General features: G+C 38.1%; 1 protein-coding gene across 1 annotated transcript in view; it reads right to left on the bottom strand.

Moving 5' to 3' along the window:
* Positions 1-20,204, bottom strand: part of LOC111869153 (protein unc-80 homolog) — a gene marked incomplete in the record, with an annotated part of 381,072 nt that overhangs the window by 54,937 nt on the left and 305,931 nt on the right. The window contains 4 exon segments of the mRNA XM_033753297.1: positions 1,619-1,831; positions 8,879-9,002; positions 9,492-9,635; positions 12,086-12,202. Of these exon segments, the coding sequence (XP_033609188.1) occupies positions 1,619-1,831; positions 8,879-9,002; positions 9,492-9,635; positions 12,086-12,202 (598 nt within the window).

The raw sequence follows: 20,204 nt of genomic DNA, 5'->3' as shown, positions 1-20,204 counted from the left end.
AAATATTTTTAAATAAACTGGGATACTATGGGATAAATGGAGTATTTAAAAAATTAATCAAGTCTTATTTGAACAATAGATACCAAAAGGTAGTATGAAATAATAGGACAACCTAAAATACCACCTTTTCTGATTGGGAGATCATCAAATATGGTGTCCCACAAGGCTCTATATTAGGTCCTTTATTTTTCTTATTGTATATTAATGACTTACCCAAAGTAATAACAAATAATGCGAAGATTATTTTATTCGCTGACGATACTAGTATCATAATATCCGATTCGAGCCCTCATAATTTGGAAATTAATATGAATAAACAATTCTAAGCCATAAACAAATGGTTTGAAGCTAACCTGCTATCCTTAAATTTTAATAAAACCCACCATCTCCTGTTCAGGACTAAAAATAGTTTGGTAACAGACATAAGCATATATCATCAAAATAAGAATATCACTAATGTGCCAAATATTAAGTTTCTAGGTATTTATATTGATGAAACATTATCATGGAAGTCTCATATTGATAAATTAGTAATTAAAATGAGTGCAGCTTGCTATGCAATTAGAACTGTAAGAGGTCTCATGTCACAGGAAACCCTAAGGATGATCTACTTTGCCTATGTGCATACTATCATGGAATATGGGATAATTTTCTGGGGTAGCTCAGCAACTAGTATAAATGTTTTCAGAATGCAAAAGCGGATCATTAGAACTATTATGAATGTAAGAACTAGAGACTCATGTAGGGAACTATTCAAAAACCTAAAAATATTACCAATGTACTCACAGTATATATACTCTATAATTCTGTTTGTTGTAAATAATAGAGACCTATACAGTTCAAACTATGAGACCCACAATCTCAATACTAGACATACCACAAATTTGCACCTTCCCACATCACGCCTAACAATCTTTCAGAAAGGACCATATTATTTTGGTATTAAGGCTTATAACCACCTGCCATCCAGAATCAAGAGTATGAGTAATGATGTGAAACTATTTAAACTGAGGCTAAAAAGATTTTTTCTTTCAAATTCTTTTTATTCCTTAGAGGAATATTTTAACCATGTATGTAATTAAAATTGGTAATTGTACCCCTGATATGTTATAATTTTATATCATTACCTAAGTATTTTGTATCAATTATTGTTTTATAATTTTGATCATTTTATGCATTGTACATTAATATAAATCTTTTAACTGTCTTAATGACAAAAGTATGTATGTAGTTTTTGTATTTTGCATATTTTAATCTATTAGCTTGGGACAAAATCCATATCCACTGGTCAGCTGTACCATAAGGATCAACGGAATGTATAAATGTAAATAAATAAAATAAATAACATGAGAACAATGGCTAGAAGAGAAGATTTGCAGCTTAATGCGGATTTTAACCAATGAAAGGCCTGGTATTCTTCACATTCCCATAGTTTTACATTGGTGGGGGTGAAGGTTTCAATCTATGTACAAAAATCTAAATTCAGAAATATGTGAATGAGAGTTTACTATCATACCCCAAGGCCACCAGGAACAAAATATAAAAACTGAGTATCAATGTTACAGTGTAACATATGTGTACATGCAGTACTCATAAATTAAGTTATACTGAAACTTACCAAGGAAAGCTACTTGAAACAGTGACATAGATATTTTGTGCCGTTTCTTGTTGTCACTTCTACCACTGTAAGTAAGGCTGCCTGTTCTCATCTCAGATGCAGTCTTGATGTTCTGTGCTGTAACTGGAGCTATCTTGCTGGCAGGTGGACTCATAGTATGGAGCACAACAGTTAAAGCAAAGCTGATGTCAGCTGGCCTCATATGGGGTACATCTAAAATAACAAAAATATATACTTTAACTCTGTATATAAGAAAGAAAGGTATGGTTTCTACTTTAGTGTTTGAGTTCAAGTACACCAGAAAAAAAAATTTAATCAGTAAAATGATTTTATTCTTGAACTATTAACTGAGGGTGGAGCTCAAGACAGCTATCACCTCTGGGAAGAAGAGGACCAGCCTACAAGACCCTCAAGAAGACCCTAGTGCTGGAATTCATGAAGCGAGCAAATGGGATGTTCAGTGGGTTTCATAAAATGAGGAAATGGACCTCCTGGAGAGGTTGGCCCCCTCCGAAGTGGAAAAAGGGGCTGCATACAGAGTAAGAGCTGGAGATGTGGGAGCACCAGCCACTCCAGGAGTTATGACCCCAGTGTTTGGGGGGGGGAGACTTTTGGATGATGGTGATACATCTGGATCTACTGGCACCTTAGCAGTGAACCACACACAATGAGCTGGCCTTAAAGAGGGAGCAGTGGTAGGAGTTGGAGAAGAAGACCCAGCACAGACGTCGCAAGCACAATCCTTGAGAAAAAAGGAATGGTGATGCACCGATAGGCTATTTGGGAAGAATAACCTTAAGGAGGGAGCAATAAAACATGTATAGCTAGGCAACAGTGCGATAAACATCTCCTCGCATAAGCGCACTCAACAATAGGAAGCATGTTTATAGCTTGTTGCTAAGCATCAGTCAGAGCGCCAATGGGCTGGCAAGATAGCTATCACATGACCGGCTTTCTATGGGGTCCGTGCTATGACCGTTGTTATGCAATGGTTTGGTAAATAGGTTTCAACAACAGAGGTTGTTTTTTCTGCATGGTCGGTGCTGAGGCTATAAAACAAGTTACAATTATAACAGGTTTCAGTTTTAAGTGCAGTTCCATTCAAGTGAGTTCTTGGAGGAAGATAGCCACAGGAAGTGCAGTTGAGTTCAACAGTGATTGAATAAGGAGTGGAAAGAGGACTTCATAGTGATCTGAAGTGCTAGTTTCTTTGTTGAGATCCGTTGCTAGGAGATGACTAATGAAGACAGAGAATCCTCGTGTGCATGCAATGGTGAACTGTAAATTGTGTAAATCAGTGATAGCGCTGTAATAAATGTGATTAAGAGAGGGTGAAACCAAAGTGCCAATAAATCCAATCCTCCAAACTAGAACTCTCATTCTCATCACGCGTACCACCCTACACGTGACAATATGTTACACTGTTTACAAATGGAATGACCTATCCCTTTAGTTGTAGTATCCTTAGGCGTTCTTTATGTTCCAACACAAACATCATGACGGCACTTCAATTTGCAGTTTCAATTTCCATGTTTCCATCTCGTAAATACAGGTATCATTCACAAACACAGCAACATGTGTTCCAGATGCCACAGAGGCATCATTTGCATATCAACTGTACAGTATTAGGTAAAGGACGGAATCTTGAGGAACCCCTGCTGCTATTTTTCTTGGCATACAAAATTTGCTTTCTACAAAGACTTTAAATCTGCTAGTAGGAAAGACCCAATTAGCTTAATGAGTCTTGACAAAAATTCTAATTCTGAAAACTTATATAGTAAGCCAGTGTGCCATAGCGTGTCAAAGGAATTCTCGATATCCAAGAATACAACAGCCTTCAACATATTACTTTTGAAATTTAGGGTGACGAGATCCACCAGTCTATGAGGTTGCAGGAGACATTCATTTGGAATGCCATCAAAACCACTGGCCTTTCCTAATTTCAAATACTGTATCTGAGGCATCACAGGGTTGGAAATTAACAGGCGTGCCTTAAATTATGGTAGCCAGCATGGGCTTCGACTTTAACCACCACATGTCACCTATGGTGTGATTACATTGGCTTTATTGATTGGATAAAATATTGGATCTAAGAGACCACAAATTGCAGATGGTGCCTTTGGTTCACCCCTTCTTTGTGAGGAATTTTGCAGTAGGCTTGCTTGAGCTGTGACTTCACAGTTTGCCAACTTTCTTTCCCATCTTTCAAGTGCTCCTTTTTTGGAACACTATTTTGAGTGACTCAGTTTACTGTAGTTTGCATGCTGGATTCCTGATTTATTGCCACAAGTTTCTGAGCTTTCTTTTATGCTCAAATACATGATCTAGGCCAGGAATTTCATAAATTTGTCATTCTTTTTAATTGACAGCTTGCATGCAAAAGCTACAGCAGCTGCAAGTCATATGCTGATTTATGGGCTTTATTATAAGAGTATATATGGATGTGTGGTGATATAAGTTCAGAGGCCAGGCTTTTAGACAGCTCCCAGTCTGTCAGTTTTTCAACTGAAGCTAAGGCTTCCTTTGTTCTAACAGGGCCCAGGTGGTAGGTGATCTGAGTCCAGGATATGAGACAATGACCTCTAATCACCAAACATTCTAATGCACCACAATGTCTACCGCTGGGTGTGTAATGCATACAGCACTGTGGAGCTGATATTTTGAAGTTGGAACTAACAAGTATTTCCAAGAGCTCCAAGCCTGAGGGATTTTATTTCAAACAGGGTGCTTTTCGTTCAGCTCACTTGTCAGGATAGAATTATTTCTAGAACCTAATACATCTGTGATATCTGTGTCACACCATATTCTTTGTGGAGATTTATAAACAGCTGCAAGCAACATTTCACTGTCTCCAACTGGTATGCAGATCCCTGTTGCTTCTACTGAAAGGAGAGAAGGCAGATGTACGCATCTGTGAGGGATGACTTTCTTAACTGCTACGGCAGTTTCAGCTTTGTGGCCGTCGTGACAGTCAGTCTGACAGATATCATAGTTTAGAACGCAGAACATCATATGAGTTTTCAGATATGACTCTGAGAACAGGGCGAAGTTTATTTTTATGTCCTGTGACCATTTTCTGAGCTCATAGCACTGCCTCCTAATGCTGATATCATTGAATGCGACAATTTCAGAAGTCTATGAACTGCCGTTGGCATTATTCTTCAACAGTCTAAACACAGCTTTAGTCAAGAGAGTAACCTTTTCTTTTTCTGTCACAGCACCTGAGAACTCTGTCTTAATCTGCTGTACCATAGTGAAGGCAAGGTACATGCCATCCGTTGCATTACTATTTATATTTTTAGCCTGCATTGACTGACTTGAGGTTTGATTGGTGTCCTGATGCATTAAAGCCTTCAACCATTTACCTCAAACTTTAAAAGAGTTGACTTTGGATGTACCAAATTTTAAGAGAGCACTAAAGAGATTTTTACTTCATCACTCCTTTTATTCCATGAAAGAATACTACCAACAGAAATGGGTATAATGTGTAATGTAAGAGAACACACAGATTGTGACAAATGAACTGATATAGAAATATGTCATAAACTACAAATTATGTAATTATCCTGTTTTATTTGTCTCTTTTTTATTGATTGTCTCTTTTATATGCATTTTAATTTGACGCACTTGATTAATGGAATGAGTAATGAATGAATGTCTTAAATTTTATTTTATTTTAGTCCATTATAAATCTTGATAAATTTCTTGATCATTGTTTAATGTGTATTATAAGTATTATAAGTTTACCTCATTTAATTGCAATATTACTGTATTAGTGTATAGCTACTATGTATTCTAACTTGACTTGTTCCATATCCTATGGTGTCTCACCTGTACTGGATTTACGGAATGTAAATAAATTCAATTCAATTCAATTCAATTCAATTTCTTTCCTGAAGACTGTTGCTGTTTTTGTTGCAATGGTTGCTGCCAATGCCTCTGATTGGAGCTGTGAAGAGCAGCAGTGAATGATCAACTGGGTGTTGTGTATTTCAAGAAGAATTTTCTTCCTGCTGACCCTGGTATTTTCACCCATATATTCCTTCTCCACTGTAATTCCTCTTTTGCATGACTGCAGGTGGGGTGACTCCCTCTCTTGCAGGTTACAATTGTAGCAAGCTGGGACACCCTTTTGAATTCTGTACCTCTGGGCACTCATGATGGTGATGACCAACCCCACACTACAGGCAACAAGGCGGCTGCCTGCAGTGCACCCCAATGTGGCCAAAATGCTGACAATGTAACACTCTGTAAGCGCTTTTTGGAATCTATAAGCTTCAACCTTTTTGACTATGTTGCAAAGTGTTGTCAGTTTGAATATTTCTGGAGCTTGTTGACTCCTTGCTAGTGTAACTAGGAAGAGTGGGAGGGGCGGCCTCCATAGTCTAGAGGTAACATTCCTACCTCATGACTCGTGGTACGTGGGTTCAAATACCCGGCGGAGGTCATCGAATTTTTAAGGGTGGAAAAATTCAGGGAACAGGTCCTCCGGGAGGGACTTTAAGCTGTGTGTCCCGTGTCATAACTTTACGGCACGTAAAAGAACCTCATATCCCCAAAGGGGATCACTGAGCCAAATTCCAGGACGTTTCCCACCCAACAATAGCCTCTAAGGCCTCTGATAGATGGGGGAAGCATTATAGACACCACTAAGCAAGTGGCTGAACTCGCTTGCTCGGCAGGACTGATGGTACGCACCATTTATCGGTAGGGTAAAGAGACTGGTAGAATATCATAGAGGGAAGCACAATAGATCAAACTGGTCACGGTGCATGGGGAAACCCACCCTCTCTAAATAACTAAGAGTGGGAGGGAGGCGTGTGTGTGACCCATTCTTCTAGAGTGGGATGTGTAGCAGTTTTCTCTTATACACCAATGATGTCCTAGTCTATGTCCTGGAGGGCTACAGTGATGTTCTCTGCTGAGATACTGCCAATAAAATGTCTGATAATGGCTTTAACAAGTATATCTGCCTTTGTGTAAAACATAAAGGAGTGGAGATTTTCTCAGTGAGAAAGTTCTGTATAGGGTTGTAGTCCACCTTACTTTCAGTTGTGATCCGTGTTCTAGTTGCAATGTTACTGAAGAAGACTCGCTGCTCACAACACTTTTTGGTTTTACCTGGAGACTAATTGTGTTGGCCTCTGATGTTAATATGATGGGAGGTGACTTACCTTCCCCAATTCTCATTTGTTCCAGGTGATTTAGGGGAGTTTCCTTTGCTGTCCATCTCCGCATATTCCATGGGTAAAACTCTGAGTGGCATAAAGAAGTTATCTGTTGCCACTGACAGTGGGTTTTGGTAAGCTGAAAATGGCTTCATCTGTTTCTTGGTGCAGCACTCATCTTCAGAGTTTCTGTCTCTCTTTTTGTGTTTGTTTTGCTCTAAATAGCACCAGTCCATCTGGAAATCTGCAGAGGGTGTACCAGTCTGCTTCAGCTCTGTCCGCTAGTTGTTTCCACTTGGAACCATTTCCATTAACTTTAGGTGACTTTCAAACAAGCTGCCCTATTTGAACTATAGAAATTTTGAATGAGATCCATGTTCTTCTTCGCATCTGGATGGTCCACTATAAATTTTTCATATCTCTCATCGAATAACGCAAGGACATCCCACCAGCTTGTCTCACATTGTGTTAGTGTAGCAAGAGCCATCTCTCTCACACACAACACGCTTTACGCTCCAAGCTATTTGGTGTCTTCTGTGCAATGAACTACATTTCTTCATCTACAGAACTATCACTTATTTGCTAATCTACGCAATCTTACTTTCACAACTGTTGGCTCTCATCACAGAGTGTCAAAGTCAATGTCATGATGTGATCAACAGTCAGTCAGCCAGTCTTGGTGTCAAGGCCCATCTGAGGCCCAAAAACAAAGTTTTGTTACTGTCAGACAGTTTTGGTTTTGCTGATGTGGGGCGCCCTCTCTGACAAGAGGACAGGTCTGTCATTTACCATGGTTCTTGTCAGCAGTACATGTATTCTATACTTAGAACTTTACATGTCGGCATTCTATATAGTCTGTCAGTTGTTAAGAGTCCAATTCCTTATGCATACCCACTACTTACAGTTTCACATGTAACTGTAATACATATTGTCACGTATTGGGCACGTAATGCGACAAATAACTTCATGCCGTCTTGGATGTAGCGAGTTTATTGAACATTTGCTCTTATATTTACACAATTTACAATCTCACAACTACTGCCATCGACAGTATCACAGTTACTTCTCCTGCTTCCATTCACTCTGGCAAATGCTAGACTGCAACTGACTGCTTAGGCATTCCAGTTCTCTTATAAACCCTCAGCCAGACAGCGGAAAACATGCCTTGCTTCCTTGTTGCATAATCCTGTGTTAACAGGCATTGCTGGGCAATGCTGCTGAGAGTTGTTAATTGCTGTGTAGTAACCGTTGTGTCCCCTGTTACGTCACTGTGGGAAGTGCTGTTACATCACCGCGGGGGAGGGGTGTTTACTGAGCGTTGCGCAATGATGGAAGGAGTGGGGGTATGTGATGTCACTCGCGAGACCATAGAGTTCACGTGACCCCTACTTCCTGTTGCACCATCCATGTCACAATATGTATGCACAAAATACACAAGCCCTCTGTCAGTCTAGTCTAAGCACAGCAGATCATGCTCTAACTCATGTGGCTCATGTTACAATGGTTGACTAGTCACTTGAATGGTCATACGCTTGACCACAGCTAACCTTAAGTCCCTATTATTTTATAGCTTGGGCTTTGCATTTTCATCATTTTGTGTGACCTCTACTTCTTGCCTGTGCAATTTTGTTATTTAATCATAAGTATATGGTATTTGGAAAGCCATGTGCAACTCACAGACTGGTGTGCACCTTGGAAATTTAACAGTGGTGCAAAGAACCTTATCTTGCAACTCCCACTGGTCCTTGTTTTATAGCCTTGGGATGGGCTGCATAGAAAGCAGCACAGACCACACAGAGAACACTATGTCATAGTCATTGTTTAGCATTTGCCTGCATGTTCAGAGGTGGCTGACTAGCAACAGCCGCCTCTTCTCTCACCTGCCATTATGTCACAATATGAAGAAGACTCCTCTGTAGTGCAGAAGTTTGAACTGCATACTAAGGCCGAATATAGGATTATGAACTTCACATCAAATTTTCTAAACATTGAAAGTAAAATCAAACCTTCTCTTTATTTTGCATGTGTTAAACTGATATCACATGGAAATAACAGAGAAAACAATACCTTGTAAAAAGACAAAAAAAGTTACCTTTTCTGCCGCTACCAACACGGAGACACAGAGGCATCAGAAGATTCATGAGCATACTCTCTGTCTTGTCATGAGTGGAGAACACAGAACTACCACCACAAGCTTGCTCTAAAGAATATGTCTCCTGAAACACAAACCATGCTTTGTTTGTTTGTAACTCTTCACACTTGGAGACAGGTATCACATGATACTACTGACAGATAAGAGAAATGCCGGGTGCAGTACCAAAATTAGTATTTAAATATTTTAACATACAAAAATGTAGCATTAAGTTAAAAAATAATTTTAGGTATGTTTTGATACTGTTCATTTTTAATGATCATAAAAACTTGTAGCTTTTGATGTGCTTCTAGATCCTCCAGATATGGTCTTTTGTTGAGCTTTTTTACTTCTCCCACATAAGCAAGGCATTAAATCCTTTACTGAGGTTGGGACACTCACAGACCAGATACTGTCACCCCAGTGATATGGTAATCATGTAATCCAACAGAAGTTAACAAGGCTATGGAGTGTCACATCCCAGAGGAGCTAATTCTTCAGGTTTCAACATGCATTTACATCTCCTGAGTGTTACATGATAATATAAGAATGCAAAGTCAAAAGTCCTGCTTACTCCTATTGCCAATATCTGCAGTGCTATAAGGCGTACAACAGTGGAACAGAAGTGTGGAGGAGGAACTTGACCCATCAGAGCAGCTGTGGCTAATGACACGCATTCACCCACACCAGTAGCTACTGTCTCTCCAACTATGAGAGCCTGAAATATAAGGTAACATAATATATTTAAAACACTGGGTTCACTCATATAGAGTGTCATATGTTCTTATATTACAGTATTTAATCTGTTTAAGCATTAACTAAGTCTGAAGGTTTCTGATAGTGGTGTGTAACAATATTCTGGCTGATACTTCGGACAATGTCCATCATCCTATTATTTTTAATCACTGTGTTTCTTAAGCTTGTCATGTTTCCTTGTTTAGGTGATGGGATAAAGTAAGGAATCATATTCCATCGGGAACACTGGTAGAGCTAGCTCAGGGTTTGAAACTAACTGTGCCTAGTGGTCCAATGGAGCATGATTTTGCACTTTACCTGTCACCTGAGGAAGCACAAAGAACCAGTTTCTAAAATAATGTAGTTTTAAAATATACTGCCAGCAGAGCAGTAATTTTCCACTGGCCTTCAACAGCACATACATACCCATGGACATATTTTTGTTCATCGTAAGACTACCTGTATTTCAAAAAGGGGCCTCCTCTTCAGCAAGAAGAGGGGTAACGCTCATTTATTCCCACACTTCTCAGACACTGGGATAAAAGACAATGACAGAAAAATATGTTGAAGCGACTAATGGATTATTATTTTACAGGAAAATATTTCGCTTATTAACTACAATTTAGTGTGGCGCAACACTAAAACTGCTAACTGCAGATAATACAAAATTAGCTTATATGTTTTCAAAAAATATTTGTGAATCATAACATGGATAATTTAACAAACCTTTATCAACTTCGGAATTTTAAGTGTTAAATGATGCAAAGGATTGTTGCATACAGCAAGAACCTCGTTTGATGCTGGCATGGGGACCAGATTCCTGTACCTTAAACTGAAGAAAATCCTAAATGGAAGTTATACAGGGCAATTCTGAACCTTGTGGTCAAATTTCAGAAGACTGTTGGTGAAATAACATGGAGCAAAAGATGCAGAATAACTGATTCATCACCCTAAAGAAGTTATGACATTTAACTGCCGCTTCAGAACATGAACAAATTATTAATATTGAAAGCCTTTATCAATTACTTTTAATTATAGTAAATGAAAATCAAAGATTCCAAAGCTGAAAAATTTTGAATTTTGAATTTTTTATGTTCAACACAAATGCTTGATAATGGAGCAGGGATTTATACAGTTCTATATATTTTTTTTCACAAGAACTGCTCTAAAATTATCTCTTCCAGCAAATATATGTGCTTCATTGCAGTGCTAAATGGAGTCCCTGACAAGAGGCAGTTGCCTAGGCTGCCTGTTGCAGCTACCAGGATGCAGTTAATTGGATCAAAGTCTTCTAATTTCAGAGCATAAACATTTGCTTTGATGCGGGCCTGTAAGAAAAGTCAAGTTTGTTTGGATCAGAAGACTGTGAAGGCAAAAAAACAAGCCAATTCATATGTCTGGAAGATGGTAGTTCAACTAATTTTGAAATTGGCATGAAAAATGGGGAGACGTGCCACTGTGTTGGATCCACATGTTCTCATGAGCAACAAGGTTTACATCCTTCAAGAAAATTAGTGTACTGGATCCCAATGAGATGATTAAGTATCACATACAGTGATACAGTTAGCTAAACATCTCCAATTCTAACCCAGATGTTCATGCTAAGTCTTCACTTAAATGATGAGTCAGGTAGCACGAGGATCCTCCAGTGCCCATTCACGTGGGATGCAGAGGCTGTTTACTGTTTCTTCTGAATGCTGTGTCAGTCAACAATACATGACACAAAAGCCCCTGACAGAACTGGAGGTGAAGATTATTGGACCCTGATGCAGGAACATGATTACTGAGCTGCTGTCTAGCAATGGACGCCTGGTTCCACTATTCCAGCATTTAGGTTGTATTTAATGAGTCGTTGCCTGGCAATGGACGCCTGGCTCTGATTCCACTATTGTGGCTTTTAGGCATTGTAACACAATATTTTTTTGCATTCAAATTCAAAATGAAAAATTGTATTTTTTAACTCTGAATACAGGGAAGATATTCTGTTTCCCATTAAAGTAAATATGAAACTAAATACAGGTACAAACTTCAGGTCTGGATTGGATTACTGTTCACTAAATTTGGTAAAACACTAAAGAAGAAAATGCTAATTCAGGGAATATTATACATTATTCACATGACATGGTTGGGACCATAAAAAATAAATGCAAAACACAGGAAACTCTTAAACTGACAAACCTAAAATTCAGATTCTACCATATGGTGGAAAGAACAGAAAATAATGGACTTTTCATGGCAATAGCTAAACCAACACTTGCATGGAGCTGAGGAAAAGTATGAAGAGCCTCAGCAAACAGCAACTGTTGGGGTTCTGACTCAGTTTCAAACAAGCACTCACTGTGCCAACCTGCTCAATATATTCTTCTTCATTAAGGGGAAACACACAAATATATCTTGTAATACTGATACAGATACATGTCCTTCTAAGATTACCTGGCATGTGTTAATGAGCGTCTTGAGGTGTTGCATGTGAACTATATATGGGTAACGGGCAAGAGTCTCATAAATACCCTTCAGCAAACCAGCTGCGGCCTCCCAGTCTGTGTGACGCTATAACATATAGAAGAAACAATAAGTGACATTTTGTTCTTTTTGACAGGCTAATGTATAATGAGAGACTACATATAAAAGAGTAAAGTAAACGTAAAGGTATCCTGAAACAGGACGTGGAGGCCCATAGGGTTGTGAGACATCAAGGCTCCCACATTTTCTAGAAAATCGGCTCGCAGATGGCTGTAAGGTTGTCAGCCTTACACACCGGCTGCTCTTTACCCCTAGGAATATTCCTGATACTCATTTCTGTTAGAGGCTGAGTCGACCCCAGGGCCATAGTGCGGCTGGAAGGATTAGGTCAATTGAAAAATCCACCTAATATGGGATTCGATCCCATGACCTTCCAGCTTGTAGCATAGTGAGAGACTATATATACTCTATATAACTAACCAACTTCTTGCTGGAAGTTGGTTAGTTCAATCTCTTAGCCTAAATACCCACAAGAGAATCCTACCTTCTAGAAAGTTAATTTCCTTCACATAATCATAATATTGTTATTTGAAACCCAATTAATAATATAATTTCATGACCATCTTCTTCTTCCAGACACTCAGCTCCCTACATGTTTCTATACTTAACTTCTGTATTACAGCAGAACTTCTGTAACCCTACTGCTGCACTACTGAACCAAAGTCAAACAAGCATCCACTACTATACAGTGAGACATTTGACTTGAGTCCACATCAAAAATCATCGTCTCCTATTTCTGTATCATTTGAATTCATTCATTTGGCTAAGAACATCTATGTCTGTTGTGTTCTTTTCATAATTTTACATTAAAATTGCGTTTTGTAGGAAATGTTTAGAAATAAGCAGCAAAAAGTTAAGATGACATCATGTAAGACATTTTGATACCTTAAATTTTAACATAATTTGATACCAAAATTTCCCAATATGATTTATATATATATATTTCACTCATTTTCCCTTTAAAAGTATTTCCCACCCAGAAAGCACGTGGCAAATAGCACAGAATTAATATTTTACCCACTTAAACAATTTTGCATCAAAATGTACTTAACCTCAAGTTTAACTTGCTGCTTAAATTTCCTACAAATGTGCAGTTAAGAGATGATTTTTTTTATCACAGGAAAATACACATTATGAGGTATAGACTACCATTCCGCAACTACCTCATTCATTTTAGTGAAGTATATTGATTTAAGAGAAGCCTTCATCACTTTCAGCCTCACAACCATTCATTACCATTTGAAAGTGTCTTATAAAATATATTTTAAGCATAATTAACTAGCAACAAAGTAGAGTAATTAACCAGTATACGAGAGCTCAACAAGTTGTGAATAGGCTTACAACGAATGTTGTTATTCAACAAATCATGGCAGATTTCAGTGTTTGTAAAACGTAAAAGCTAAAAAGGTGAAGCTATCCCTGTAACAGGCTGTGAAGGCCCATAGAGTTGTGAGACATCAAGGATCCCACAGTCTTTAGGTAATCGGCTCACAGTTGGCGGTAAGGCTGTCAGCCCTATGTGCCGGCCACCCTTTACCCCCCAGGAAGATTCCTGGTACTCATTTCTGTTAGAGGCTGAGTTGACCTCAGGGCCATAGTGTGGCTGGAAGAATTTGGTAAATTGAAAAATTCCACCTCATCAGGACTTGAACCCGCAACATTCTGGCTTGTAGCATAGTGCCTCAACCAACTACACTACAACATATCGATGTTTGTAATATGGAACATTTCAAATAGAACTGATCATAATTAATTCAAACAACATAACAATAAAAATACCTAGAATTAGTCTGTAGCTGACAAACTACTTTACATCAGATTTTAATAATGAATGGGCGCTGTCATCAAACAGAAAAGAATTCTCAAAAAAAATCCCATTTTTGGGAACACCTTATAGGAGCAAATGTGAGAGAAATGTTGGATAAATAACAGAAGTGGACATTGTTGGGAATGTGTGCGTAAGAGAAGAAGGAACGATAAAACTATCTGATCTACATTGATGTGGATGCACAACTTATGGATTTTCATGCTTACCGTCACAGCTCATCAGACAAGGATAACTGACTCCTAACAGCTTTATTGGACATTAAAATAAGCAGTGACATACTGGAAAATCTCTCATCATAAGAAAGAAGCATAATGTAATTTTATTTTATAGAATATTGCCAGATCTCAACATGTACACCCTCCAATTTAAGGTGTAATTATCAAGATTTGTGGCAGTTTCTGTTCAGTCCTTTTGGGTGTTGGTTCCTTTTCTGCTTTCTGCAATGCACCATAAGAGCATTCAGCTGGATTCTTTGCTTTTTCAAATCCAAAACCAGCTGACTTATGCAAAAACCTTTTATACTGTAAAGTGTTTTGCCACTGAATATGCCGTTCAGATTGTTAATTGGTTTATTTAACAACCTACAAATCATAACTACAATTAATTATAACACAGTTGCAGGTTTACACAATTTATAAACCCTACACAATAAGCTGTTCATTCTATCTTCAACAGTCTTCACTTATTCAAAGTACAACACAGGAGCTATCCCACTCCCAATATAATTGTACTACCGCATACACAAAGTCTTGAAGGCACACAATAAGTCTTCACTGGCTAACTTCTCAGTTATCGTACACTATCACATAAAATCTTCTAATCATGCGTTTGGGTCTTCTTTCCGCAACTGCTGTTATATTTCAACTGAACCTGCTTAGTCATTCCAGTTCTCTTATAAACCCTCAGCCAGACAGCGGAAAATGCACCTTGCTTTCCTGTTGCGTATTCGCCGTGTTTACAGGCATTGCCGGGCAATGCTGCCGAGAGTTGTTTATTGCTGTGTAGTAACCGCGGTGTTCCCTGTTACGTCACAGTGGGAAGTGCTGTTACGTCACCGCAGGGGAGGGGTGTTTACTGAGCATGACATAATGATGGAAGGAGTGGGGGTATGTGACGTCACTTGTGAGACGGCAGAGTTCACGTGACCCCTACTTCCTGTTGCGCCATCCACATCACAATATTTTGTTATTCTGTTTCTATTCAGAGTCTTGTACACAAAGTTTGCATTGAAGTATGTACAGTTTGTAAGATACACCACTATCTTCTTTGTCCACTTCATAGTTTTCCTCATAGTTGAGTAATAATTGAAGTACTGATCAGTCATTTCATGAATTAGCTCTAATGGAAAACATAGGGCGGTTTCTTTATTTCCAGGCCAGTTTCTTGCTCTTTCCTTCCCGTGTTTACCTTGCTTGAACCATGCATTATGCATATCATTCACGCAAGTCTTTTGTCTCTTCACACTTGATCTCTTATACTACCTTTCCTCCAGAAATATGTGTGCCCTTCTTTTAAGTCTTTGACGCCTTTTCCTAGGCTGTGACAAATGCCTCTGTTAGCCTTCAAAACACCATAAACTATAGGATTTCTGTCTAGTAAGTTTACACTAATTTCACACTATTATAACAGGAAGTCCCATGATGAAATGATCACCTAATAGCTTTCTTAAAACAACAGATGAAACAGAAAACAATGCATCCAACAATTCTACATATTTTTGCATGTGCATTTGTTGCTGTGGTAACTTTCTATCAAGCTGCTGCCTAGAAACAATAAGGGGATACACATTTAGACACAGACTCATGGGAGGACTTTATGAAGTATGCCGCTGTGTCAGGCTGAGGAGCCACGACATTCATACCAATTTTCATAAAGACTGGTTCAGCTATTCAAAACTTGATTGGAGGCAATACACAGACATACAGACTGCATGGTGAATGTTTATGCCTACTTTTACTTTCTCAAAAACTGTCTTGATAGATGTTACAATTGTGACATAACTGTTTGTATAAAACTAAAGCAGTGTGTCCTCCAGTTTCTTCTCCTTGGCTACATATATTTTCATATCTCAGATGTATCCTTATATATCTTCACACATTATTCTCACCAACACTCCATATTTTGTTAACACTTTGCGGACCGCGCACCCTTTAAAAGGTTTTTCGCTTTTAAACATGGTGGACCATTCGCCTGTTAACAGGTTTTTAAAACACGATAAATTGCAACACCCTATACATCGCTCTGGTGCCACCTACATTGCACACAACCGTCTGCAGATGTGTGATAAGACTCAGGAATGTTTAGTTAGCAGTCAGTAACTTTGCCTTCTTCAAGTTGTGTGTATCAGCCAGTAGCTAGTGGGGAGAATGGATCAAGGACAAATTCTCCTCTGATGACCTAGCTGACCTGCCTTGTGAGACGCGTAGTAATGGATTAATTGTCATTTAGACAGCGACACTGACGGGGGACAACAAAGAATTGTGGTCACAGACAGTAAAAGTGACAGTAGCTCCGACGATAATGCGGGTAATGACATTGTGCGCATTAACATTGTGGGGACAGCAAAAAATCTAGAAAAAAAATCTAAACCCTGATTCAAAATTGAAATACAAAGCATTTCTGATGATGTGGCAAAGGCCTGGGCTGCAGTCCAGATGGTGGCGGCAATACCAGGGTCACACAAAGACATAGTACGACCGGCCCCATAAACTCCCACCCCATGAAGGCCTCGTGTGGACCCTCAGGGCGCCTCTCGATTGATTTGCGGAAAAATATCCTCGAGAAAATTGTGAAGAGTGAACAATCCAAGGGGAAGAATCCTTCTAGGCAATGCCGTGTTTGCACAGTTCACCAAAGAGAAGTAAGTCTACATTTGCAAGTTCTGTGTAATGCCACTTGACAAAGGGGAATGTTTCCAGATATATCACACCCTCAAGCACTTCTACGAGCACTGGTAAGTGTTCTCCAAAAATTTTAGTTCAAAAATTAAATAGGAGATTTTATATTAATTTTTAAAGTGAACAGTGCACAAGTTAGGGCAGTATGTTAAAAATGCCGGTCCCCAGGGTGATTTAAATATTTAAATCGCCGGTCCGCAAAGTGTTAATTTCCGTGGACTATATGTTCTAACTTTCAAGCAACTCTTCATAGGATCTCAGATTTATGCAGTCCCAGTTCTTTTATTGCAGACCCAAATTTCTGCAGAACATGTTCATACACAGAATGTATTTTTGAAACCTTTCCCAAATCTTGTGCTTGCTGGCTCCTTTTTCTGAAATATCAAACTAGCCAAATTGCTTCAAATTGGTTTCTCCTCATGGTGCTGGGGAAAATTGGTGTGGAAATTGTGGGATCATTTGACCAGTAGTCTCTTGTGATATCTCTTCTCACTTTTCCCATCAAAATAATCCTAAAAACTTTTTCATTTCTTTGGGTGAAATGTCAAACCACTTCAGTGATTTAGATGAGAATTTTCATTGATATTCATTTTAAAGGTGGTACAGGTTGGACTGTTTAGTGATAGCTATGTAAGATAGTCAGCTACAATGTCACTCACAATGTTGTACTTAAACATCCTGTTGTGTTAATATTACAGTTTTGTACATGTATTACCATCTTAAATGCAACATTTACTTTTTGTCTCATATACATCTCATCTTACTATAAAATGTTTTGGCCATATGCAGCCATCATTGGGTATGTCTGTTCTGCTAAATTGTTTCCCTGTATACTCTTATTTTATCACAAACCTGTACTCCATGTTAACTTTTGATGTTAATTTTTTAAATCATTTGCTCATAGAAACAATTAGAAGTTCTTTCAAAATTCATTAAAATATATCTGTTAAAATTATGATGCAATGCATTTGGTGCCATGGCGTGGATGTTATGTCTAATGTGTAAAGAAATGTGTTGTGTTATAATGTGTCAGTTGTTTTATATATTTCTTTCAACTGTTGATACTTACATGCGTTATATAGTCCTGTGTATACCTGTTTGTGAAGTGTTGATACCCGTTTGTTACCTGTAGTATGTAAAACATATTATTATATTTTTTTTGTGTGTGCATTATGTAGGTTTATTGTACTTATGTGTGTTGCAATGGCTTGTCTAGATCAGTGGTTCTCAACCTTTGTAAGACCATGGCCTGGAAAATTCTTTCCTTATTAGATGAGGGCCCAGAACCAGGCCGCGGCCCAGCAGTTGAGAAACACTGGTCTAGATGCAACTCCCTGCTGGGTTGGTTGAATTACTGTACTGTTTATGTGGAGATTATGAATGCACTGTGTACTTCGTTCCACCTTTTAAGAAAGGGATGGGTGTGGTATCTGGTACTGAATTTATACAGGGTATCGCACATGGGGTTATACGTGTCAATGTATGTGTCATTCATATGTAGGTTTTATTGGCTGATTCTATAAATGTGGTATTTCTCTAGACCATTTAAGCATCTGTCTTTCTTAACACCAAAAGTTAACATGGAGCATAGACCCGTGGCAAAAGAGAGTAGACAGGGAAACAATTTTAGCAGAACTCATACATACCTGATGATAGCTATAGATGGCCGAAATATGTAGTAAGATAAGATGTATATGAGAGACAAAATAAACTTCGCAATTAAGATGGTAACATGTAAGTATAAAATTTTATGCACAATTTCAACAATAAACTCAGGGCTACCAATAATTATGTTCAGTCTTGTATATCTGTGGAATTCTTCATCACTTAGTTTCTGATCAGTTTTGCATCATATTTAACGTTTCCCATCATCAAGATCATCACTGTTATCTGGTTCATTACTTTCATTCTCATCCAGACTTGCATCATTGACATTCATAAAAACAGAAGGATGAGATCATGATTGTTTAGCCATCCTAGCTGTGGTGACATCACTGTTCATATTCTCTGTTTCACATTCCTTATCAAACACATCAGTAAAGGTATCTGCATACAACTCAGCTTCTGCAACTATCCCACAGAGTGCCAGATTTAGTATTGATGGAAATTACAAATTAAGTAAAGAACAGATCAAAATCCATGATAATTTTGAGTTTTTATGGTTCTACAATTGTGAGGTCAGGAAAGGTTTGTGTTGGTTGTTTGAAGAAATAAATATCCTGCTTCAAGCTGCTTATAACTTTGGAGTGATAAGGGAGCCACATTATCTGACACATGTATCTGGAAAACAGAACAGAGATCCTTCAGCAATGCATGGGATAGATACCACAACTTTCTAAGTGATCCAACAGTCAAGTTTTACAAAGGGTTTCACTGTAATTTCATTTTCTTCCTTGACACAGTTATCTATTCAGCTTATTAGAATCGCCTCACCCCCGCAATATTAGGTGATACTGTTAGTCATATTGTTCCCCATTACATAATTTTCACTAATTTCTTTTTTCTTAGGTTACAATTATAACTTAGGTTCTTTCATCATAGTAAATTTTTTGAGCCATACAAAACAGCTAACTTTGAAAGACATAGTAGAGTTTCTTTACAAGGAAACCATTTAAGGATTTAGATGTCTCTTCAAAATTCAAACCACGTTTAAGAACATGCACTCTTATCATAAAACAAATTAAATTTCACTCCACTTTATTATCACTAAGTGGACTCCAGGTAAACTTACAGCCAAACCATTTCATATCACGGTGGAAATTTTCTAAAAACTAGATACATAAGAATAGGAAGCGAATAGATTATAATATGTTCAATGAATAATGCTACACAATTTCTGTCTCTCATGATCCAGAGAATAATACATATATTTTCGCTTTCAAGTAAAGTAACAGCACTGATTGTCAAATATTGTACAAAAGTATGACTTTCATTCTTCATTTCATTAAAAATTTTCAATGTTAAATTTCATGAAAATCCATTAAACAGCATGAGGTTTCTTGTGAAGTCAAACACTGAGGTTCAATGAAAACAGACAACGAAAATTGTCCATTACCCCTGAAATCAAAATAGCATGAATAACTTCAGATAGTGCTTATTTGCATCCAATTAAAATCATCGCAAGAATGGAGTGTTTTTTTGGCCATCCAGATGAACTGTGTTCTTCTACAAACTTTAAAATTCTATGAAGAAAGCAGTCTTCTGGGATTTGGCACCGTGTATATGTGGTGTTAACCGACGTTTCGGAGGAACGTATCGCCTCCATCTTCAGGGTAGAAGAAAAAATATAAGAAATCTGCAAGCT

This window comes from Cryptotermes secundus, unplaced genomic scaffold, assembly GCF_002891405.2.
Source record: "Cryptotermes secundus unplaced genomic scaffold, Csec_1.0 scaffold821, whole genome shotgun sequence".
Lineage (NCBI taxonomy): Eukaryota > Metazoa > Arthropoda > Insecta > Blattodea > Kalotermitidae > Cryptotermes > Cryptotermes secundus.
This window is presented reverse-complemented; position numbering and strand designations above follow the sequence as displayed.